Source organism: Microcaecilia unicolor, chromosome 7, assembly GCF_901765095.1.
Source record: "Microcaecilia unicolor chromosome 7, aMicUni1.1, whole genome shotgun sequence".
In the NCBI taxonomy this organism is placed as follows: Eukaryota; Metazoa; Chordata; class Amphibia; order Gymnophiona; family Siphonopidae; genus Microcaecilia; species Microcaecilia unicolor.
In genome coordinates this window covers 271,684,367-271,710,776 of record NC_044037.1, presented here as the reverse complement: position 1 = coordinate 271,710,776, position 26,410 = coordinate 271,684,367, and the positions used below count along the sequence as shown (strand labels likewise).

The window sequence follows — 26,410 nt, the reverse complement described above, 5'->3', positions numbered from 1 at the left end:
TTATTTTTTTTTCATTGGCCTATCAAGTTATTTATTTTAAATATTGATACACCATCTATAACCTGGGTAGTTTCCATACAACATACACACTAAGATTAAAAACATAATAGGACAGTCAAACAAATCACAATAATTCATTTGGATAACAGAATTTAGGTGTGAAGAAGTGTAACAGCTCACTAAATACAAAACTTTAGAATAATGCCGTCACAAAAAGCTGCGTCTTCAAGAGTTTTCCCCTAAGGCTATAATATACACACAAAAGTTTGACATCTATTTGTTCTATTAGTGGGATTTTTACAAAGGCGCACTAGCATTTTTAGCACACGCTAAAGGGTGCGCCAAATGCTAGAGATGCCCATATATTCCTGTGGGCGTTCTAGCATTTAGAATGCGACAATCGTCAGCACATGCTAAAAAAACTAACGTGCCTTTGTAAAAGACTCCCTTAATGACTTAGAAGCATCAGAACAGAGACCTCCTATAATGAATCCATGTGGCTTTGGCTCAGTTGGCACCGTAACAGGTCTGGAGCACCGAACCTATAAGAACACACAACACAAAAAGGAAAGCACAAAAAGGTAAATTCTCAATGCACCAAGAGGTATCAAAGTCTCTGATGCATCAAAGGAGTGCCATGCAAAGTCTCCTCTCCAACTTGCCCCCCAAAAGCATAAGAACATAAGAATAGCCATACTCGGTCAGACCAATGGCCCATCTAGTCCAGTATCCTGCTTCCAACAGTGGCCAATCCAGGTCACAAGTATCTGGTAGAAACCCAATTAGTAGCAACATTCCATACTACCAATTCCAGGGCAAGAAGTGGCTTCCCCCATTGTCCATCTCAATAACAGACTATGGAATTTTCCTCCAGGAACTTGTCCAAACCTTTTTTTTTTTTTAACCCAGATATGCTAACCGCTGTTACCACATACTCCAGCAGCGAGTTCCAGAGCTTAAATATTCCCTCCTATTTGAATTAAAAGTATTTCCATGTAATTTTATTGAGTGCCCTCAATCATATCCCCCCCTCAGCTGTCTCTTTTCCAAGCTGAAAAGGCCCAACCTCTTTAGCCTTTCCTTATATAGGAGGAGTACCATCCCTTTTATCATTTTGGTTGCTCTTCTTTGAACCTTTTCTAATTCCACTAAGTCTTTTTTTTGCGATACGGCGAACATAATGGAACAAAATAAGGTGAGGTCGCATCATGGAGAAATACAGAGGCATTATATTATTCTTGGTCTTATTTTGCATCCCTTTTCTAATAATTCCTTGCATCCTGTTTGCTTTATTGGCCATTGCCACACACTGGGCAGATGATTTCAGGGTATTCTCTACAATGACACCTAGATCTTTTTATTTAGTGCAGACTCCTAAGGTGGACCCTAGCATTATGTAATTATAATTTGGATTATTCTTCCCAATGTGCACCACTTTGCATTTGTCCACATTAAATATCATCTGCAATTTGGATGCTCACTCTTGTTTGCTAAGGTCTCCCTGCAATTTTTCATAATCTGCATGTGTTTTGACAACTTGTTTTGTGTCGTCTGCAAATTTAATCACCTTACTCATCATTCTGTTTTCCAGATCATTTATAAATATGTTAAACAGAACCAGTACAGATCCCTGTAGAACTCCACTATTCTCCCTCCTCCACTGAGAAAAATGGCTATTTAACCATATCTTCTGTTGTTTTCTGTCCAACAACCAATTCCGAATCCACAGAAGAACAGTCTCCTACCCCATGACTTTTTATTAATTTTCTCAGGGGTCTGACGCGGAACTTTGTCAAAAGCTTTCTGAAAATCTAGATACACTGCGTCAATCGGTTCAACTTTATCCATGTTTATTTACGCCTTCACAAAAATGAAACAAATTGGTGAGACAAGACTTCCCTTGGCTGAACCCATGCTAACTCTGTCCCATTAAACAATGCTTGCCTGTGTGTTCCGTAATTTTATACTTTATAATAGTTTCCACTATTTTTCCCGGCACTGAAGTCAGGCTTACTGGTCTAATTTTCTGGATCATCCCTGGAACCCTTTATAAAAAAAAAAACCTACATTACATTGGTCACCCTCCAATCTTTAGGTACTACGAACAATTTTAATGACGGGTTACAGATCACTAACAGATCAGCAATTTCATGTTTGAGTTCTTTCAGTACCCTGGGGTGTATGCCATCCGGCCCTGGTGATTTATCACTCTAACTTGTGAATTTGGCTCAGTACGACTTACAAGTTTCACGAAGATCTTTCAGTTCCTCCACATAGTCACCTTTAAAAACCATTTCCAGTACAGGACAACATGAGGATCAACTTTATAGGGGGGAGCCAATGCGCTTTTGTAGATCAAATCTAAATGTAGTGGACTGGACCTCCAGAAACTGGTGTATTATCATCTGAACTTGGGAGGCAGAACCAAAAGCTAGAATGAATGCTTAGGTTAGTGTGGAACCTCCCTGTGATGCCAAGATCAAGAGTTGTGGACCTAAAGAACCATGACAATATTTCAGTCTCTGCTCAATGCTGGTCTTCCCTCAATGAAAGAGAGGGGGGTAGAGAAGAGATATGGAAATGAAACCTCAACTGCTGGGCCTAATTATTTTTATAGTCCTACTGGACATATGAAGCATTCTAAAGGTAAAATTATGTCTTACCTGATAATTTTCTTTCCTTTAACACAGCAGATGAATCCAGGAACTAGTGGGTTAAGCCCGCCTACCAGCAGGTGGAGAAAGAAATAAACAAACTAAAGGCAGTGATGCCAGACGGCCAGCTCCTTCCTCAGTTAGTATGTCATTCGTAAGCATTTGCCAAGGCCAAAAATATGAAACCAATAACCAGAAACCATCCTCACTATGAAAAACAGAGAACCAAATAAGAACTTCAAAATAACTGCAACTTGATCCAAAAATCTGAATCCTTTCCATGTTCCTGTGCAAAAGAGAACCCGGAAGGAAAAAATTGCCACACTGCGAGGAAAATGAAAAAAACATCGGCTGAACTAGGGAAGGATCCTGGATTTATCTGCTGCGTTAAAGGAAAGAAAATTATCAGGTAAGACATAATTTTATCTTCCTTGTCACTTGCAGCAGATGAATCCAGGTACTAGTGGGATGTACCAAAGCATTCCTTAAGTAGGGTGGGAAGCTGACGCTCCTTGCGCCAACACTCCTGCCCAAAAACTCGCATTCTCCAGAGCAGACACGTCTAGCCTGAAATGCTTCGCAAAAGTATGACGGCACGCCCAAGTAGCCGCCTGAAAAATCTCTTCCAGAGATAAGGCCAACGCCACTGCCCAAGAAGCCGCCTGTGCCCGAGCAGAATGCGCCTTCAGGGCCACTGGAGACGCCCACCCTTGTAGCAGATACGCCGCTCCAATGGCTTCCCTAATCCAGTGAGCAATGGAAGCCTTAGAAGCCGCCTCACCTCTTTTCGATCCCAACAAGAGCACAAAGAGATGATCCGAGCGTCGAAACTCGTTAGAGATCTGCAAGTACCGAAACAAGGCTCTCTGCACGTCCAGGAAATGTAGCGAGGCACACTCCCCCCAATAATCCTCTCTTCGAAAAGACGGAAGATAAACCGCCTGATTGACATGGAAAGCCGAAACCACGGCACCATCTGAATTGACTCCCCTGCTTCAGAAAACTGCAAAAAAGGATCTCTGCAAGACAAAGCCTGAATTTCAGAAATCCTCCTAGCCGAAGCAATGGCCACCAAAAACATTGTCTTAAGTGTTAGAATCTTATTCAACGGCTCAAACGGTGGGGTCTGGAGGGCTCGCAGTACCACATTCAAATGCCACGTCGAGCACGGCTGCCGCAGAGGAGGCCGAAGCCGAAGAACCCTGCGTAGAAAACGGACCTCAGCAGAGTGAGCTACTAAAGAGGAACTGTCCAGTTTGCACCTAAAACAAGCTAGCGTGGCCACCTCCACTCAAAGGGAATTATATGTCAATCACTTTTGAAGACCATCCTGAAGGAACTCCAGAATAACCGGAATGTCCGCCCGAAAAGGCGATTCAGCACGCAAAGCACACCACGCCGAGAAAGCTTTCCACACTCGTGCATACGCTGCTGAAGTAGACTGGCAATCCGTCACAACTACCACCCAATTGGGAGCTGCCAGAGAAATACCCTTCTGCAAATTGGCTGGCTGGAGCCACCACGCAAGACTGTCCCTGGCCTGGCTCGACCAAGGAAGGCGTCGTTGATAATCCTGCGACGTCAGCGACCATCTGCTCAAAAGGAAATTCTGAAGAGGTCGCGTTTGAGCCCTTGCCCAAGGAATGACCTCCAAGGTTGCTGTCATGGAACCAAGGAGCTGAACATAGTCCCACGCTCGGGGAGCACGACAACTCAATACGGTCCGTACGTGAGACAGCAATTTGATCCTTCGCCGCTCGGTGAGAAACACCTTCCCCCGCTTCGTATCGAATTGCACTCCAAGATACTCCAGACTCTGAGAAGGAACCAGATGACACTTGTCCATATTCACCACCGAAACCTAAGGATTGCAACACCGCAATCACTCGGTTGACAACCACTCAACTCTCCTCTGCTGTCATCACCCGAATCAGCCAGTTGTCGAGATATGGATGCACTCGAATCCCCTCCTTCCACAGGAATGCCGCCACCACCATCGTGACCTTGGAAAAAGTGCGTGGGGCAGTGGCCATTCCAAAAGGAAGGGCCCGAAACTGAAAGTGACCCAGCACCGCAATTCTGAGAAATCTCTCATGGGGCTGCCAAATGGGAATGTGCAGGTAAGCTTCCCTCAAATCGAGGGCCGTTAAAAACTCGCCTGGTTGAACAGCCCTTAATGTCTTCATATGGAAGTGACGAACCCGCAAAAACTGTTTTACTTTTCTAAGATTGCGAATAGGCCGAAAAGCTCCTCCCTTCTTTGGAACCACAAAGAAAATGGAGTACCAACCTGTGCGCCTTTTGAGAGAAGGAACAGACACAATAGCCCATATCCTTAGCAGGTCTCGCAAGCACTACAGAACCGCTGTCCTCTTGGCCCGCAATACACTGCGGGACTCCAGAAAAAAGTCTGACAGGAGAGAAGAATTCTAGCTTGTTACCTTCTCGCACCACATCGAGGACCCACTGGTCCGAAGTAATTCTGGCCTACTCTGGAAGAAACAGAGAAAGTCAACCACCGATCTGCTCTCCTTCAGTGGGAGGCCCGAGAAGGAGCCCCCTGACGAGAGGGGCGTCCAGTTGGACGCTTCTCGTTGCAAAAGGAAGAACACTGCCCAAAATGAGGACGCTGAAAGGCTACGTTAGACCACCCCGGTCTATACCGGCGCATCTCTCTGAAACGTGACCTCAAAGCTCCTTTCTAGGTCTTCCCCAAAAAACAATTTCTCTCGGAAAGGCAATTTAATGAGCCGTTGCTTAGAGGCCATATCTGCGGCCCAATGACGGAGCCACAGAAGACGCCGAGAGGAAACGGTCAAGGCCATGAGTTTGGCCGAAGCACGGACCAAATCATACAAGGCATCCGCCAAGTACGCCAGTCCAATATCCATCAGCGACATCTGAGGAGTTCCCGGCATATCAGACTCCGAAATGGAATCCATGACAGAATGAAACTGACTGAGACGAGCTCTAGCCGCATAAGAAATACAAACAGAAGCTTGAAGTGTCAAAGCGGCCATCTCAAAGGCACGTTTTAAAGAGGCCTCTAGTCGTCTGTCTTGCATATCCTTAAGTGCCAAACCACCTTCCACTCTGTGGTGTTTGCATCAAGCTTTTTGTGCCAGCATTGAGGAATTGAATTTCTGTTTCGCATCAAAGTTAGCGAAGAGCCCAATCTCCTGGTTTCAGAACAGTAGCATCTTAGTGCAAAAGCTGCAATTTTTTTTCCCACAGATGCATTAATCTAACACGTTTTTGGACCAAATCACATTTATCTGATTTATAGTCTACCTAGCAAACTCATATTAAAGGTGAGTTCCAACATCACATTCTTAATAAAAGCTCAACAGTAACAAAAACCAAGCTTCCATCTTACTAACAGCTACGAATGTCAGGTAACCCTTTGCCTTCCCTAATTTTGCCAAAAAACACCTTAATCAGATGAGGCTTGGACATCTCCGAAACACAGAATATCTATTTTTCAAATGCACAGAAAACTTGGGATGGCTGGACAGAATTCCGTTTGTACTTGGGACACGAAATGAAGCTGCTGGTCCACTACTGAACTTGTGAAAAATACCTTTATTTGCCTGAAAACGTACTTGTTCAGTGTAGCAGCACAAAAAGTTCTGCAGGCTGGTTCAGGAGACAAAATAAAAAAAAACCACTTAAATAGGGGCTGCTAGAGATTATCTATAGCTGGAGCTAAGCAAACTGATCACACGCAGAACTTCAGTCTAACAATTCTTTTGGTAAAATTTAAGTGAAACAAAACCTTACATTTTCTATAATTTTTTGTTGTTACATTTGTACCCCGCGCTTTCCCACTCATCGTAGCCTCAATGCGGCTTACATATACAGGTACTTATTTGTACCTGGGGCAATGGAGGGTTAAGTGACTTGCCCAGAGTCACAAGGAGCTGCCCGTGCCTGAAGTGGGAATCAAACTCAGTTCCCCAGGACCAGAGTCCACCACCATAACCACTAGGCCACTCCTCCACTCATCAGATAAGCGGTTAGGTACAACTTGTCCAAACCTTCTCACACTCACAGTGTTAACCGAATTTTGTATAACACACTGCCTGCTATTTACAAGAAATTAGTATAAAGCGAATGCTACATACCTGTAGAGGGTATTCTCCGAGGACAGCAGGCTGATTGTTCTCACTGATGGGTGACGTCCACGGCAGCCCCTCCAATCGGAAACTTCACTAGCAAAGTCCTTTGCTAGCCCTCGCGCGCCCGCGCGCACCGCGCATGCGCGGCCGCCTTCCCGCCCGAAACCGGCTCGAGCCGGCCAGTCCAGTATGTAGCAAGACAATACACTTCAAGGGAAGACACAACTCCAAAGGGGAGGCGGGCGGGTTTGTGAGAACAATCAGCCTGCTGTCCTCGGAGAATACCCTCTACAGGTATGTAGCATTCGCTTTCTCCGAGGACAAGCAGGCTGCTTGTTCTCACTGATGGGGTATCCCTAGCCCCCAGGCTCACTCAAAACAACAACCATGGTCAATTGGGCCTCGCAACGGCGAGGACATAACAGAGATTGACCTAAAAAATTTACCAACTAACTGAGAGTGTAGCCTGGAACAGAACAAACAGGGCCCTCGGGGGGTGGAGTTGGATCCTAAAGCCCAAACAGGTTCTGAAGAACTGACTGCCCGAACCGACTGTCGCGTCGGGTATCCTGCTGCAGGCAGTAATGGGATGTGAATGTGTGGACAGAAGCCCACGTCGCAGCTTTGCAAATTTCTTCAATGGAGGCTGACTTCAAGTGGGCTACCGACGCAGCCATGGCTCTAACATTATGAGCCGTGACATGACCCTCAAGAGCCAGCCCCGCCTGGGCGTAAGTGAAGGAAATGCAATCTGCTAGCCAATTGGATATGGTGCGTTTCCCTACAGCCACTCCCCTCCTATTGGGGTCAAAAGAAACAAACAATTGGGCGGACTGTCTGTGGGGCTGTGTCCGCTCCAGGTAGAAGGCCAATGCTCTCTTGCAGTCCAATGTGTGCAGCTGACGTTCAGCAGGGCAGGAATGAGGACGGGGAAAGAATGTTGGCAAGACAATTGACTGGTTCAGATGGAACTCCGACACCACCTTTGGCAGGAACTTAGGGTGAGTGCGGAGGACTACTCTGTTGTGATGAAATTTAGTGTAAGGGGCCTGGGCTACCAGGGCCTGCAGCTCACTGACTCTACGAGCCGAAGTAACTGCCACCAAGAAAATGACCTTCCAGGTCAAGTACTTCGGATGGCATGAATCCAGTGGCTCAAAAGGAGGTTTCATCAGCTGGGTGAGAACGACATTGAGATCCCATGACACTGTAGGAGGCTTGACAGGGGGCTTTGACAAAAGCAAACCTCTCATGAAGCGAACAACTAAAGGCTGTCCTGAGATCGGCTTACCTTCCACTTGGTAATGGTACGCACTGATTGCACTAAGGTGAACTCTTACGGAGTTGGTCTTCAGACCAGACTCAGACAAGTGCAGAAGGTATTCAAGCAGGGTCTGTGTAGGACAAGAGCGAGGATCTAGGGCCTTGCTGTCACACCAGACGGCAAACCTCCTCCAATGAAAGAAGTAACTTCTCTTAGTGGAGTCTTTCCTGGAAGCAAGCAAGATGCGGGAGACACCCTCTGGCAGACCCAAAGAGGCAAAGTCTACGCCCTCAACATCCAGGCCGTGAGAGCCAGGGACTGGAGGTTGGGATGCAGAAGAGCCCCTTCGTCCTGCGTGATGAGGGTCGGAAAACACTCCAATCTCCACGGTTCTTCGGAGGATAACTCCAGAAGAAGAGGGAACCAGATCTGACGCGGCCAAAAAGGAGCAATCAGAATCATGGTGCCTCGGTCTTGCTTGAGTTTCAACAAAGTCTTCCCCACCAGAGGGATGGGAGGATAAGCATACAGGAGGCCCTCCCCCCAATCCAGGAGGAAGGCATCCGACGCCAGTCTGCCGTGGGCCTGAAGCCTGGAACAGAACTGAGGGACCTTGTGGTTCACTTGAGATGCGAAGAGATCCACCAGGGGGGTGCCCCACGCCTGGAAGATCTGTCTCATCACACGGGAATTGAGCGACCACTCGTGAGGTTGCATAATCCTGCTCAACCTGTCGGCCAGACTGTTGTTTACGCCTGCCAGATATGTGGCTTGGAGCACCATGCCTTGACGGCGAGCCCAGAGCCACATGCTGACGGCTTCCTGACACAGGGGGCGAGATCCGGTGCCCCCCTGCTTGTTGACATAGTACATGGCAACCTGATTGTCTGTCTGAATTTGGATAATTTGGTGGGACAGCCGATCTCTGAAAGCCTTCAGAGCGTTCCAGATCGCTCGCAACTCCAGAAGATTGATCTGTAGATCGCTTTCTTGGAGGGACCACCTTCCTTGGGTGTGAAGCCCATCGACATGAGCTCCCCATCCCAGGAGAGACGCATCCGTGGTCAGCACTTTTTGTGGCTGAGGAATTTGGAAGGGACGTCCCAGAGTCAAATTGGAGCAAATCGTCCACCAATACAGGGATTCGAGAAAACTCGTGGACAGGTGGATCACGTCCTCTAGACCCCCAGCGGCCTGATACCACTGGGAGGCTAGGGTCCATTGAGCAGATCTCATGTGAAGGCGGGCCATGGGAGTCACATGAACTGTGGAGGCCATGTGGCCCAGCAATCTCAACATCTGCCGAGCTGTGATCTGCTGGGACGCTCGCACCCGCGAGACAAGGGACAACAAGTTGTTGGCCCTCGCCTCTGGGAGATAGGCGCGAGCCGTCCGAGAATCCAGCAGGGCTCCGATGAATTCGAGTCTCTGCACTGGGAGAAGATGGGACTTTGGGTAATTTATCACAAACCCCAGTAGCTCCAGGAGGCGAATAGTCATCTGCATGGACTGCAGGGCTCCTGCCTCGGATGTGTTCTTCACCAGCCAATCGTCGAGATATGGGAACACGTGCACCCCCAGCCTGCGAAGCGCCGCTGCTACCACAGCTAGGCACTTTGTGAACACCCTGGGCGCAGAGGCGAGCCCAAAGGGTAGCACACAGTACTGGAAGTGGCGTGTGCCCAGCTGAAATCGCAGATACTGTCTGTGAGCTGGCAGTATCGGGATGTGTGTGTAGGCATCCTTCAAGTCCAGAGAGCATAGCCAATCGTTTTGCTGAATCATGGGGAGAAGGGTGCCCAGGGAAAGCATCCTGAACTTTTCTTTTACGAGATACTTGTTCAGGGCCCTTAGGTCTAGGATGGGACGCATCCCCCCTGTTTTCTTTTCCACAAGGAAGTACCTGGAATAGAATCCCAGCCCTTCTTGCCCGGATGGCACGGGCTCGACCGCATTGGCGCTGAGAAGGGCGGAGAGTTCCTCTGCAAGTACCTGCTTGTGCTGGAAGCTGTAGGACTGAGCTCCCGGTGGACAATTTGGAGGTTTGGAGGCCAAATTGAGGGTGTATCCTTGCCGGACTATTTGGAGAACCCACTGATCGGAGGTTATGAGAGGCCACCTTTGGTGAAAAGCTTTCAACCTCCCTCCGACAGGCAGGTCGCCCGGCACTGACACTTGGATGTCGGCTATGCTCTGCTGGAGCCAGTCAAAAGCTCGCCCCTTGCTTTTGCTGGGGAGCCGCGGGGCCTTGCTGAGTCGCACGCTGCTGACGAGAGCGAGCGCGCTGGGGCTTAGCCTGGGCCGCAGGCTGTCGGGAAGGAGGATTGTACCTACGCTTGCCAGAAGCATAGGGAGCAGTCTTCCTTCCCCCGAAAAATCGTCTACCTGTAGAGGTAGAAGCTGAAGGCTGCCGGCGGGCGAACTTGTCGAATGCGGTGTCCCGCTGGTGGAGAGATTCTACCACCTGTTCGACTTTTTCGCCAAAAATGTTATCCGCACGGCAAGGCGAGTCCGCAATCCGCTGCTGGATTCTATTCTCCAGGTCGGCGGCACGCAGCCATGAGAGCCTGCGCATCACCACACCTTGAGCAGCGGCCCTGGACGCAACATCAAAAGTGTCATAAACTCCTCTGGCCAGGAATTTTCTGCACGCCTTCAGCTGCCTGACCACCTCCTGAAAAGGCTTGGCTTGCTCAGGGGGAAGAGCATCAACCAAGCCCGCCAACTGTCGCACATTGTTCCGCATGTGTATGCTCGTGTAGAGCTGGTAAGACTGGATCTTGGACACGAGCATAGAGGAATGGTAGGCCTTCCTCCCAAAGGAGTCTAAGGTTCTAGCGTCCTTGCCCGGGGGCGCCGAAGCATGTTCCCTAGAACTCTTAGCCTTCTTTAGGGCCAAATCCACAACTCCAGAGTCATGAGGCAACTGAGTGCGCATCAGCTCTGGGTCCCCATGGATCCGGTACTCGGACTCGATCTTCTTGGGAATGTGGGGATTAGTTAATGGCTTGGTCCAGTTCGCAAGCAATGTCTTCTTCAGGACATGGTGCAAGGGAACAGTGGACGCTTCCTTAGGTGGAGAAGGATAGTCCAGGAGCTCAAACATTTCAGCCCTGGGCTCGTCCTCCACAACCACCGGGAAGGGGATGGCCGTAGACATCTCCCGGACAAAGGAGGCAAAAGACAGACTCTCGGGAGGAGAAAGCTGTCTCTCAGGAGAGGGAGTGGGATCAGACGGAAGACCCTCAGACTCCTCGTCAGAGAAATATCTGGGATCTTCCTCTTCCTCCCACGAGGCCTCACCCTCGGTGTCAGACACAAGTTCACGGACCTGTGTCTGCAACCTCGCCCTGCTCGACTCCGTGGAACCCCGTCCACGATGGGGGCGTCGAGAGGTAGACTCCCTCGCCCGCATCGGCGAAGCTCCCTCCGCCGACGTAGTCGGGGAGCCTTCCTGGGAGGTGGCCGCGGTCGGCACCGCACGCGGTACCGACGTCGGGGACCTCAACCTGGGCGATGGGCCAGCCGGCGCCACGCTCGACGGTACCGGTGGCGCAAGCACCGCCGGTACCGGAGGGGTAGGGCGCAACAGCTCTCCCAGAATCTCTGGGAGAACGGCCCGGAGGCTCTCGTTTAGAGTGGCTGCAGAGAAAGGCTGAGAGGTCGATGCAGGCGTCGACGTCAGTACCTGTTCCGGGCGTGGAGGCTGTTCCGGGCTGTCCAGAGCGGAGCGCATCGACACCTCCTGAACAGAGGGTGAGCGGTCCTCTCGGTGCCGATGCCTGCTGGGTGCCGACTCCCTCGGCGACCCAGAGCTCTCGGTGCCAACACGGGGAGGAGACCGGTGTCGATGCTTCTTCGATTTCTTCCGAAGCATGTCACCGGAGCTCCCCGGCACCGACGAGGAGGACGTCGAATCCATCCGTCGCTTCCTCGGGGCCGAGACTGAAGAAGGTCGATCTCGGGGGGGCTGTACCGCAGGAGCCCTCAGGGTAGGAGGAGACCCACCCGAGGGCTCACCGCCACCAGCAGGGGAATGGACAGCCCTCACCTGCACTCCACCCGATGCACCACCGTCCGACGACATCAGCAGACGAGGTCCTGGTACCACCGACGTCGTTGCAGCTATCCGATGTCTCGGCGCCGATGCAGAGGCCCGATGCCTCGATGCACTCGATGCAGGGGCGGCCGAGGAAGATGGTCTGGACGCTGACGACGTCGATGCACTCGAAGATCCCGGTGCCGATGCCGACGAAGAGCCCGAGAACAACACGTTCCACTGGGCTAGTCTCGCTACCTGAGTCCGCCTTTGAAGCAGGGAACACAGACTGCAGTTCTGAGGGCGGTGCTCGGCCCCCAGACACTGAAGACACGACGAGTGTCGATCAGTGAGCGAGATAACCCGGGCGCACTGGGTGCACTTCTTGAAGCCGCTGGAAGGCTTCGATGTCATGGGCGGAAAAATCACGCCGGCGAAATCAAAAGCCGAAATGGCGAAATTTGGAGCACCAAAATTTAGAGGGAGAAAAAAATCTCGACCGAGGCCGAAAAGAGGCCTTCCCCGACGACGAAAGAAAACTTACCGGGGCAAAAAGCTGGAAGTACGGGGAGGATTTACACGAAACCCGGCGGGGGGTTTCCGGAGCACTTCCCGACTAAGGAAAGCTTTCCCGAAGGAAAAAACACGCTCAAACAAGTTGGACGCGCGAGGTCGACTTTCCGGGGCTCGACACGGCGAAAACACGACCGTACCGAGTGCGGACAAAAGAAGACTGGCCGGCTCGAGCCGGTTTCGGGCGGGAAGGCGGCCGCGCATGCGCGGTGCGCGCGGGCGCGCGAGGGCTAGCAAAGGACTTTGCTAGTGAAGTTTCCGATTGGAGGGGCTGCCGTGGACGTCACCCATCAGTGAGAACAAGCAGCCTGCTTGTCCTCGGAGAACTAATATTACTTTGCCAACAGCACAATTACCGAAGTCGCATGCTATGAGACTAGGAATATTTCACAATCAGTTCTGCAGGTTTTATTTTCCCCACCACCACACCTTGAGTAACCTGCCCAGCAGAGACAAAAACAGCCAGCAAGAGTAATGGAGAGAGGGTTGGGAATGCACATTACAGTTAACAAGATGGCAGCTATTAACACGATAAAGCCCAGTTAATGCTACCTCTAGAGATGTAGTTAACTACATCACATTATCTGCAATGCAGTTAATGCATTGTAAACTTATCGGCTAATGGCACAGCAAAACTCTTGGGATGGCCCCAAGAGTTAATAAGAACATAAGTGTTCCCATACTGGGACAGACCAAAGGTCCATCAAGCCCAGCATCCTGTTAACAGTGGCCAATCCAGGTCCAGACTGGGACAGACAAAGTCCATCAAGCCCAGCATCCTGTTAACTGTGGCCAATCCAGGTTACAGAGGTCTTGCACTTAACATGCATTAACTGCAAAACCTTGCTGCAGCTTAGTAAATAAGGGCACTATTTTTGTAGTACCTATTACCCAATATTATATTGGATGATGGATTTACTATCTTTCAAAACCATACTACTTAGATTACATATTTTATCTTACCTTAATATGTTTTGTCACCGGAAGACCCTATCTTAACTGTCAAGTGATATGTTACCATATAGCCATCCCTGTTTTATCAACAGAATCCAGCAACTCAGCAGATACACACAACACTACATCTCTCATTCAAACCCAGATTAAGGCAGCTGACTAAATTCATACGAAACAGATTAGTTTCTATATCACAAGATCACCAATTTAACTAACATAGTATAATCATCATCTTGCTTGTCTTCTATGTAGAAAAAATATCCTGAAATATTTCAGTACCCACTGAAATCAGTAAACAATTTGCATTTACAATCATTACTGCTATAATTCTATTAACACACGTTAAACCCATTCCATCAGACACTTAAAAGTTCTATGATTTTTATATTAAAATGTTATCATTAAGGAAATACACTGTCAATAAAATATATATGTTCTCACCTGAACAGCAATGTACAGGCCTGGAATGTTGAAAGACTCAAACATAATTTCAGCAGTATATTCTCTGTTTTCTGGAGTATTTAATGGGGGTTCTGTCTGTTGGATAACAAATAACTGGTTATAAAGTTCAGAAGACTGCTTCTTTCATACTTCATTACCCAATAAAGAAGAATCTTAACAAGAAAAGATCCAGATTTTATTCTAACATGTGATGTAACAGACAAAATAAGACCATAGGCCTTTTAACAGAAGTGGAAGTTCCACTCAAGGAAAAAAAAAAGTGGGCTTTGTTCTTGTGGCCACTTGCGGATGGGCAACATATTCTTGGTTCAATTGCCACAAAAACATGATGCTTTTTATTGTATTTATAATATCCATTTGAAAAATATTCTAGTCAATTTTCATTTGCTCACCACATAGTACTTTTATATTTAATGGTAGTATAATAGAAAAGCAGCTTTTTAATATTTTAATTCACACCAACATGTACAACTTTGATAGACCTGATTACACAGAAAAGACTTTCCACTTACCAGGAGAAAGTAATGATCTTCAGGTTCTGCTCTTAGATATTTAAAGATAACTTGTTCCATAAACCTCTCCATCAAATCCCAATCTTCCACTATGCCATGACGGATTGGCCACTATGAGAAGATAAAACCCTTAATAAGAGAATGTAATCAAGGTAGTCCCTTAAAACACACACTGAAAGATTTCCATGAATGGTTATTACAGTTAGAACTTTTTAATGGCAGCGCTTCATCAACTGAACTGCCTTATAATTCTAAAAGTTTTGTTATTCACTGAACTACATAAAATAAAATCCTCACAAGGAATTAGGCACTACGGTCTTGGGTTAAATAAGTGTGATTTTCTGTAAAATGTTTTGAACTTTGCAGTATATAAGTATTTTAATAAAGATAAACCTGTTGTGGTTATTAATTTTATTTCTCCTATAGACATTTTCTAAATGGAGACCCAGAAATAGGTATACTCACTCAGCTAATATTTGGGTGGTAGTAACCTGGTCTGAGACTATATTAACATTATCGGTGACTCACTTTGATGACTTTTTTTAACAGATGTATGAGAAATTAACTGAACTTGACAATAGGGTTAGTGGTATGGAAAACAAATTGTTCAGTTCTATTCTATGATTTATATTCTGCTTATTTTTTGAATTGGATTCAAGGTGAAACACAATCCAAAGAACTTCTACAGTAAGAAGACATGAACAATCTTCAAAAGCATAGGTCAAGTAGTTCATGCATTTACCCAAGCAGAAGGGAAAATATGAATGATTTGTCTAAATTGTAAAGGAATTTCATTCTAAATTTTTGCACTTTGAAAAGGAAAACAATATTCTATCCATGTTGTCCTAAAATGAGAAGGCACATGATTACAAGGAAAATTCAACATCTGAATAAAACCATTTGGACATAGTCCATTTAATAAATTTAAAATCGCTACTCAGATTTTTAAATTAATATGCTGCTCCACAGGCAGCCAATGCAGACTTGTTAGTAAGGGAGAGGCCTTTTCAACCTTACCTACCCTGAAAATCAATTTTGCACAGATATCTAACACAGGTTGTAATTTAGATGAGATACTACTATACTGAGAACTGCAATTGTGGTGATAAGATTGTCAATGCTCAAGGATGATTGTACAGCTCACAACAGACACTACTTAATAATTTTTTTTAATTTATCTGTGCTGGTTTGAATCCAGGGTAATTCCTAAAACTCTGGATTTATTTTCAATATAGAGCAATTCGTCCGACAGCAAACCTATTTTTTCATCGAGTCTATCCTGGGCCCTGAACCATACTATTTTAGTTTTTTGCTTATTTAACTTCAGAAAATTATCATAAGTTCAATTGTCTACCAATTGAATGCTATGTTTCAAAACTCGAATTGTTTCTACATAATCCTCTAATATTGTTCCATACTTCTTACATACGTTATTTATTTCAAATTATTGCAATGTCATTTAACCAGTTTTACCATTTTTTTCAGCTTAAGAAGTTACAAATGGTTCAGAATACAGCTATACACATTCTTACAAGTCATCAATTTGATCACATTTCTCTAGCCCTTAAAGAATATCATTGACTTCATCTCACTTACCGAATACAATATAAAATTCTGACTTGCCAAGATATTGCACACACAGATCCCATCATATTTATTTTCCTTGATCATTTCTTATTGTCTGATATGTTCTCTAGGCTCATCTAACCAGAATCAACTGGCTACCCTTGCTGTTGACCATACCAGACTCCAACTCTGTTTTTCTTCTCTAATTAAACTCATTGGAATGCTTTACTCTGTGTTTCGTAATGAATAGTCTTCTTACTCGTTCTTTAAAACCACTTTAGAGACTCATTTATTCACTTCTGCATATCCCTCATATGTACATAAGTATTGCCATACTGGGACAGATCGAAGGTCCATCAAGCCCAGCATCCTGTTTCCAACAGTGGCCAATACAGGTCACAAATACTTGACAAGATCCCAAAAAAGTACAAAACATTTTATGCTGCTTATCCCAGAAATAAGCAGTGGATTTTCCCCAAGTCCATTATAATAATGGTCTATGGATTTTTCCTTTAGGAAGCTGTCTTAACATTTTTAAAACCCCGCTATCTGCCTTGAGTTGTGATATTCAAGCCAAGTAGGTATGGCAGCTGTTGCCCTTTGCTGTTTTACTGCATTTGTTTTACTGAACTTGTTTTATTCTTTCTTGATTTTATTTTCTCCTTTCCTATCATGAGCTGTAGTTTCTTTTCCTTTCATTTTCATTATTTTGTTTGTAAACCACTCCAACTTTATGAAAGGTGAAATATCAAGATTAGACTAAACATTTTTAGGTATAACTTGTCTGGAATGTTTTTACGTTTGGGGAGCGTGCCAGGTGCCCTTGACCTGGATTGGCCACTGTCGGTGACAGGATGCTGGGCTAGATGGACCTTTGGTCTTTCCCAGTATGGCACTACTTATGTACTTATGTACTTATATGAGAGAACACACACCCAAATCATCTAATATCCTTCCCAATGAACTTAGGTAGACATTAAATACAACAGTGACAGTGGGGAGCCCTGCGGAACCCAACAATGGGCTGCCCATAGATGAAAAAGCAACACCTTTTTTACTCAAGCACTGAAAGCCAGTTCAGCAGGCTGCTGCCTAGCCCAAGCATACTAAGCCTGTGAAGCAATAATTGATGATCAACTGTATCAAAAGCCGCCAAAATATCAAATGGAAATAAAACAAGTTGCTTACCTTGAGTTCAGTGCTTCCTTAAGTGCTTGATTCTGGGAGTTCTACGACTACTACTACTACTACTATTAAACATTTCTATAGCGCTACTAGACTTACGCAGCGCTGTACAAATTAACATGAAAAGACAGTCCCTGCTCAACAGAGCTTTCAATCTAAATTGGACAGACGAACAGACAGCTGTTCGTCTGTTCATCTGTCCAATTTAGATTGTAAGCTCTGTTGAGCAGGGACTGTCTTTTCATGTTAATTTGTACAGCGCTGCGTAAGTCTAGTAGCGCTATAGAAATGTTTAATAATAGTAGAGTTCTACAGAAATAGTGGCACATTCTGACTCGGGAACTGAGACTTTTGCAATGTTAGTAGTTTCTTTTGAAATGGTTTCTGATTGAGACCAGATATTGAATATTTATTTTTGAAATCAAAGGTTATTTTATAACCTGAAAATCTGGATCTATCTAGATGTATCACGAGAGAGAAAATGGAAGCAGTTTCTCTCATTACATCTTGTATCTTGCAACTGGTGGTTGGGGGAGGGGGGCCGTTTTTCCTCAAATCTCCCTGCAAATTAATTGAACATAATACTTGAAAGTATATATTCTTTGCACCCTCTCAATAGTTAGCTTTTATTTTGGCTGCTAAGAGTATAATTGCTGGAATATCTCAGGTGCCTTTGCCCATTCCGCCGATTGTTAACCCTCATTTAAAAAGACCATAGCTTAACAGCTCCCTGGCTTTAGTTTTCTTTGTTATCTTTATCTCTATATATATATTAGTCTAAAGTTATTCCCTTGTTTATTGTGGGAATGATTCTTTGTTTTTCCCTCTATGTAATTTCTCTTATTTGAGGATCACAAGTTTTTTTTTTTTTTTTTTGGGGGGGGGGGGGGGGGGGGAGGGTTGCACTCATTGCGGAACGTTGCATAAATAAAAAGAAAAATGAAGGTCGAGGGAGACCAAAATGGCAAGACACTGGTGCTCCCACGCTGAGGTAATTCTTACCTTGAATTTCTCTTCGAACTTACTCCTCAGAATGCCTAAGCACAGGGGGAAGCTGAGAGGAGTTCCTCCCTGCCCACCGGCTCTTAGCACCATGCAACAAACTGCTAACACAACTTAGGCTTTACTGTGCTGAAGGTGTGTGGTGTTTCTGCTGCTGGAGTGGGGAAGAGCACCAGCTTGGATAGCGAGTCTTCACTAAGCATGGAGGAACTGTGACTCTCCCAATTCCTGGAATTGCTGCCCAACCCTGCCTAGCGCAAGAAGTGGAAGACACCGGTAATTCTGGCGTTGGAGGTGGCTGAGGAAGTAAGTACTGGGAGAATGGAGCCATCACCGATGCATGCGAAATAGCTGTCATGCCCATCGGGGAAGAATATGGCAAGATTACAAAGGTGCAGGAGGAGACTGGTGCCAGAGAAGCGTCAATCAAAGGTAGACGGGCTGCCTGTTGCTTCTACTGTTTCTACCTTGCTGAAGCTGGAGGTGGTGACCCTGCATGCAATATGGATGGCCATAGAGTTTGCACCAGGTTTGCTCCTCTTTTGTTTCAATTCCTACTATATCTGCAGCTAAACTGCCTAGTGGTTAGGGTGGTGGACTTTGGTCCTGAGGAACTGAGTTCGATTCCCACTTCAGGCACAGGCAGCTCCTTGTGACTCTGGGCAAGTCACTTAACCCTCCATTGCCCCATGTAAGCCGCATTGAACCTGCCATGAGTGGGAAAGCGCGGGGCACAAATGTAACAAAAAAAAAAAAAAAAAAGACTTGAGAGACTTAACTCCTGCACTGCCAGAGTTGACAAACTGGATAAATCTGTTGCTTTTAATACAAAGTAAGTCTTTTAACGTTGCAGAAAACTGGAGAACACTCAAATAGGTTTGAATTTAACTTTCCACAATCTAGACTAACTCTGGTGAGAGAACTTTTCCATAGTTTTTTTTGCAAACTGTTGAAATTTCTGGAGGCAGCTCTTCCAACTTTACAAAAATTATTCTATGTGACTTCAATTAACAAAACAAATGACTGAACCCCTGGTTGATTTGAGTATTTCAGACATTTTGGAAGCTTCACAGTCTGAAATACCAGCTAGAGCCATGGTATTGGTTTCTTTTGTTTTTCATCAAGATGGGGTTTCAGTGTTGAGATTGTATTATAATTATAAGACTGCAGGTACCTCTTAAGGGAGAGAAAGTGCAGGTGTTCCTGATGTGTTAAGTGGACACAGTTTAGACAAAAGAAGTCGTCGGAATTGCATTCTGCAGTAACTTCATCAGGAGCTTATTTATTTACTAGTAAAAAAGCCCCGTTTCTGATGCAAATGAAACGGGGGCTAGCAAGGTTTTCTTCTGTGTGCATGTGGGAGTGTGTATGTTCCTGTCCTCTGCCCTCTCTCCCTTCCCCTGTGCTGTCTGTCCTCTCTGTCCCCTCCCCAGTGGGAGTCGAGTCCTTCAGTGTTAAGTTTCCTGCTGTGCTGTGTTTATGTTACAGAGTTAGTGAGGGCTTCTGCCCTCTCTCCCCTCCCCCCTCTGAGTCCTTCACTGTTACAGAGAGAGCGATTTGATTTCGTGCTTTGCTGTGTTTTCCTTCACTGTTTGTGTTAGAGAGCGAGGGCGGGGCAGACACTCATGGGGAAACCGGATATCTCTCCCCCTTCACACTTCCGGCTGGAGGCTTCATTTAGAACGTTGGTGGTGCCTTTTATATATAGAGATTTCTATTTTAAAAGTTATATCCTGCCTTTAACAAGGCGGGTTTACAAGTGCACATTCATAAATATACACAAATGAAATAAATCTAAAATCATAATACCCAAAAAACCCTATTTGTCCAGCAAGGTCAATGCAACAGTAAAAATACCTAAAATTTACTCTAAAAAGCCTTAACAAGACAATAAGTTTTCAATAATATTACAAACTGTTGCACACTCCCACAACACTGTAAATAACTGGGAAGCTCATTGAAAAAAAAAAAAAACAGGAGCAGCCACAAAAAAAAAAAACACGCACAATTCCGTGTTTCCACATGACGACACACTGGCAGGACTACAAGCATACTTTGCAAATTCAGAATGCAATGTATTTAAGCTTCCTTTCAACTTAGATTTCTTTGTAAAGGCTTTGTGGTATATCAGAATGTTCAGTGTATTTTCCATGAACCTGCACAGTTGAGATTTTTTTGTGGAAGGCAAAAGGTGTAACTCTTACCTGACCACTTAATTTGCTAGGATCATTTTGGGTCCGCTAGGAGTATGAAAGGGGGGAGAGGGTGTTATTACTCTTTTTCTATTTTTGTGTATCCATCTTCCTATAGATTTACTATGTATTGGTTTATCTCCTTAATGTGGACTTGTTATTTTGTTGCTGACTTTATTATATTATTCTCGATTTCTTTTGAAAGTATTGTCTTTGATGTATTATTGAAATGCAAATTTAAAAAAAAAGAAAAGTTGACTCACAAGGTACTGTTAAGTCCTAAGATCACTGAAATGCTCTATTTAGTTTAACAGCAAACAGCATTTGAGAGATCCAGCTGGAAGTTTGATAAGATAGTAAAAAGCCTTCCCAAGGGATCATATTAGCTCTATGTTGAACAAATTGCACTGGGTTTCTGGTGCACTTAGGGTCCAATTTAAGATTTCATGCTTAACTCTTAAATCATTAAAAAAAAAAACCTCGCTAGACCCAGCATATGTATTAAATCATTTGAATTGAATTTCTTTATGAACCTATACATTGTTAGGGGGAGGGGGAAAGATTCAGAAAATCTACTGCGGAGGGGGGGGGGCGCTACGTGGGTAATGAAGCAAGCTGTGGTTGCTGGGGCAGGTGGATAATGGAGAAAAAACTAAGACTGCACCCCATACCCACCCCTAACAGGTGCCACTTTAGCCTCTCCCGATTACCCCAGCAGACATACCCTAGAGCCCCTCTCCACTGCTAGCTAGCCTGTAGGTGGGTTGGTGAAGGGTAGAGCAGTAGCCTCTTATCCACTCTTTCCCTGCTATGTAATAAATAGCTTATGTACAGCGCTGTATACATCTAATAGTGCTATAGAAATAAACAGTAATAGTCTGCTGTAAATCATCTTAAGCACAATGAATGGCGAATGTGTGTTTATGTTTAAATTAATAAAATTCCAGTTGTCCCAAATATGGTTCCTAGATCCTAAGAAAATCTGTCAAGGGCTGTTCAACTACTGTGTGTTAAGTTGATGCATGAAAACTGCTGAATGATCTTGTAAAACAAAATATCTATATATATAAAAGGCAACCCCAACGTTCTGAAGCCTCCTCCACGGAAGTTGAAGCGCCCGAGATATCCGGTGTGCCCTGGAGTGTCTGCACCGCCCTCGCATCAAAACGTCATGACGTCGAGGGCGGAGCTATAACACTCGAGCCCCGAAACCGAAACGCCACAGGCACGGCCACGGAGGCGCAGCAAACAAACAAAAAAAAAACCCTACCCACACACAGCGACGCGAACACCAAACAAGGCAAGTAGCTCGGAGGGAGGGGGCCCCTTGCTAGCGCCCGTTTCATTGCCCTCAGAAACGGGCATTTATTCCTAGTCACTACATAAAACTTATTTTACTTTGTATTAAATACATACCATGTTCCACTTATCACTGCATACCACTAAGTAAATTTTAAACTCTGCCCCAGGACTTCACATTCTTTGTCAACATACATTTTTTTTTTCTCAACACTGAAGTTTTAATGGGATCTAGGATGGCAGCCACAAGTTAATGTTAGTCTGCTCTGCTCATTTCCTGGGAATTTTTGCTCAATGTTACTTTGACGGGCAGGTGAAAGGCAAAGAACAAGGCTCACCACTCAGCTAAGAGACTGCGGTGTCCAGCCCAACAGATTTGTACATGGGGAGAGCAGCTGCTATGGGAGGTCATCATACAAAATCTACTGTGCTTATAAATCAGTTATACAAGTGGATAACATTATTCAGTGGTACCAATAGTGTTCTGAGAGATGAAAACACTAGAAAACAATCTTGCACCGTGCAAAATATTCCCACATGTATTGCAAAAATTCAGTTCTAACTGGGTACCCTTTAGATTTGTTACACATGGCCAAGTCTGAGTAAAACTGGATGATATTTAAAGATAACTAAACTTCACTGTCCTTGTGTAATCTAGTAATTTTATTGCTATTTATATCCTGCTAAAAACAGCTTGTTAAAAATCAGAATTGTGTCTCAGTGTGTCTAATGATTATAAAATGATATAGCTTTCATTTATTTATTGGGATTTATTAACTGCCTTTATGAAGAGATTCACCCAAGGCGGTGTACAGCAGATTGTAACTTGTAGATGCACAAAAGACTATTGTGAAATTTACTTACAGTATTAGTTCTTTGATGATGTAATTGCTGCCATAAGGAAAGCACTTTAACGATGTGTTTCAAATATTTTAACTTGGACTTGGATATTTCCTTACTATTGTACTATAGGCACTGCCACAAATACATGTATTGTCTGGCCTGTTAGCAAAGCCACAACTGGAATGAAACTTCCAATCAATAAACCTGTTTTCTTTTACCAACATAAAATATGCAAGCAAAGAATAAGGAAGTTCATGACTCACAGCACGAGCTGCATTATCATTTGTGGAATATGACTAATATTCCCAAAATGATAGAATTAAATGCAATTGAGAAGTTGCAAAAGATGCTTTAAAAAAAAGAAAAAAAAAACACCAACGAACTGCGACAGATAAACTGAGACCCAAAAATTTTACGAAATTGTTACAAGTCTCAAAGTTGTGAAAGTCACAGCTGAGAAGGGCATTAAACTAATCCAGGACTTCCAACAGCAGGTATCACTAAGTGAAGAACAAAAAAGCAACTTCTCCTTTGGTTGTATCAGAACACTGGTCAAAGTTTCCAGAAGCAAAAAAAAGCCATTACTAGCTGGACAAATATCCGAAGCACCGGAAGGTTTTGATAGTAAATAACTGATAACATTTCATTCACCAGCAACAAATAATATAGCTGCTTAGCTGCAACAATTATGCCGTAAACATTATTATGAATTATTTCAGGAAGTTGATTTCAGTTCATATGATACATGCTAAGCAGACAGAAATAGTGTTGATAAAAGCAGTTAGGAACTAGGAAGTACAAATGTGATGACCTAAATATTGTTAACATGTTTACATTGCTGGCCCCGAGGTACAAGATATGTATGGTACCCCTCTATTTTGTTACCTGACATTTCAATTTTGGGTGCTACCCTAATACACACTCCTCGATTAGGAAGCTCAACTTCAGTTCTGGGAAGGTGGTGGGGGAGACAAGGATGCATGTCTGATTTATCCTCACTATAGAGAACGCCTATAACAGGTAAGCAATCTTGCCATATCAGCAGGATAAAAATCAGCTATGGGACTCTCACTATACAGCCAAATACGAATATCTGGTACAGTCCTACTCTAAACAGCGCTATACAGAAATGCAAAATAAGGTGGCACATCTCATCTATTGGAAACTTTTAAACATGGTAATACTGCTGTACAGGAAAAGCACTAGGATTAAAACCCAAAGAAATAATGGAGAGGTTATGATCACTTGGGGTATTCTCATGCCAACAGAAAAAATGCTGGATACCAAAAAACAACAAAAAAAACCACAGTGATAAGGAGAAAAACACCAGAACTATAATGAAACACAGTAACAGAAAAATGCAGGCCGATAAAGATCATATGGCCTATTCAGTCTATCCTTCCATGCCATCTACTCTGTCACTTCCTTAGGGATCCTATGTACTTGTGCCAAGCTCTCAAATTCAGATACTGTTCATCTCCACCATTTCCACCACGAGGCCGTTCCATGAATTCATCACCCTTTCCAAGAAGTATTTCCTCAGGTTACTTCTGAATATATCCCATTTCACCTTCATCTTATGCCCCCTCGTTCCACAGCTAAATAAAAGATGTCAGTACCAAGTAAGTCTATGAACTGTGAGGAGAGAGAAGATCCTCAAATACCAAAAAACGCAGTTGGAGACCAACAAATTGTGACAGAAAGATACAGAAATATTTCTTTTTGTATTGGAGGCAAAAGACAATAAGGAATTTTCAAGCCTATACATGTTAAATCTTACGAACTCCAGAAAAAAGTCCTCTTGGATAAGATGCAAGCACTACAGTGAATGTTAGCAGTAAATTTGAGACTGAGATCATACTCCACATACTCTGGTTTAGGAAAAGAGGTCCATACCTCTGTCATGGTATGTGCAAAACTAACCCAATATTGCCTCCGAGGGCTATGGAGGCATAAATGAGAAAAAGTACACTACAAGGTCAGTGGTGTGCTAGTAAATTTTTACCAGGCTCTCTCCCCGGTCCACCTTTGCGCCCCCTTGTCCACCTCTGTGCCTCCCAGGTTCCAATCTAATTCGTGTTTAATGTGGGATGAAATGCCATAAATAAGTAAATAAATAGAAACTCTGAAAATTCAGCACCTGATTCCCATAACATGTCTGTTTTAGAAGCCCTTTACCAGGAGAAAAAATTCTCTGCACCAATAACAGGGTTACGTGTTCCTATAACCAGCCCCTGCAAATGGCACACCGATTACGATTTGTAACAAATTACTACTCTACCTATGAAAAGTTATTCCCTTATTATACTTCCTCTGTCTACACATCCCTATGCACAAGACAGCAGCATTTTTAAAAATGTAACTTTTTTTTTTCCAGCCTTCTTCCGATGTATTTCCTGTTTCCGTGAGGGCAGGACACAGAGGGAAGGGAAGGCTGGAGGCGAGACGAGCCTGCTGCTTTCACTGCCGCCGTGACGAGGTAAAATAAAAAATGTAAACACAGGACGGCGGCAGGAAGGAAAGGAGGGCTATCGGGGAGCTGAGGGTGGGCAAGTGAGCCGGCACTGGGAGTCTGTGACACTGCAGATGGGGGGGGGGGGGGGGGGGGAGGAGAGCCAAGCCGGTTCGCACTCCCAAAACAACTGGTTCAGAAGATGCCAAAAAAATTTAACCGGCTCTAGCACACCTCTGTATAAGCATCATTACTTTCAAGAGTGGGCAGTAGTTGTTCACTGCCCGTTAAAATGACATTGAGACACCTATCAGAGTAGAAGCTAATTATGAAGAGATACTGTTTAAAGGCACTATCTAGTTAACAGTATGAAGAGCAAGTACACACAGATGTCCAAGTTGCTGAGTTGCAAAATTTCCTTTATAATCATATCAATGAGCTACTGACTTGATGGGCCTTAGTTTTATCTACAAAGACGAGACCAGCTTGAGTATAACAGAAATACACTTTACAACTTGATAAGTCCTTTTGGACATCACCAATTCGGGTTTGTTTGGAGCAAATGAATGGAGTAGCTCAGCTGATCTCAGAGGGTTGAGTGTTTTTGTGTTTTTGTTTTTTTTTCATAGTATGCAAGTCCCTCCTTTGAATTAAGAATAGGCAAAGCCTTTTGCTGTGATGAACATGATGTCTGATTGACAAAATGCCATGGAAGCTTAGCATAGCACACTGGAACACTTTCTTACCTATCTGACCTAGTGTCATAAGTATGCAAGAATTGCCATACTGGGGCAGACCGAAGGTCCATCAAGCCCAGCATCTTGTTTCCAACAGTGGCCAATCCAGGTCACTAGTTCCTGGCAAGATCCCCCCCCCCCCCCCCCCCCCCCCCCCCCCCAATCCAAGCTAACTGCTTTTACTACATTCTCTGGCAACGAATTCCAAAGTTTAATTACAAGTTGAGTGAAGAAAACTTTTCTCCGATTTCTCCCGCCTCCAGGTCCAACTCTCTCTCCCTTCCTCCCCTCTATTCCCAGGTCTATTATCTCTCTTTCCCAACCCCCCCCACCCCTGTTGGATTATTTGTAGTAAATAATTAGCAGATTTTAGTACACACAGCTTCAGCTTTAGAAATGTTAATTTCTTTCTTCATCTCTCTCTCATTCACCCCTGAATAATTCACTGCTGAGTCACTTTAAAGTTGAAGTAACAAAACATCTGTTTACTCACAGTTTGTAGTTAGATTATAATCAGACAGGCTTATATATACATATTACTATACATTTGTATTATCA

At 44.6% G+C, this 26,410-nt stretch overlaps 1 protein-coding gene across 1 annotated transcript in view; it reads right to left on the bottom strand.

Annotated features, from left to right (window-relative positions):
- Positions 1-26,410, bottom strand: part of ACTR3 (actin related protein 3) — a 106,871-nt gene that overhangs the window by 29,027 nt on the left and 51,434 nt on the right. Inside the window, exons 4-5 of the mRNA XM_030209572.1 lie at positions 14,577-14,687; positions 14,044-14,139 (exon numbers count right to left, since the gene is read on the bottom strand). Coding sequence (XP_030065432.1) covers positions 14,044-14,139; positions 14,577-14,687 — 207 coding nt within the window. The remainder of the gene's footprint in view (positions 1-14,043; positions 14,140-14,576; positions 14,688-26,410) is intronic.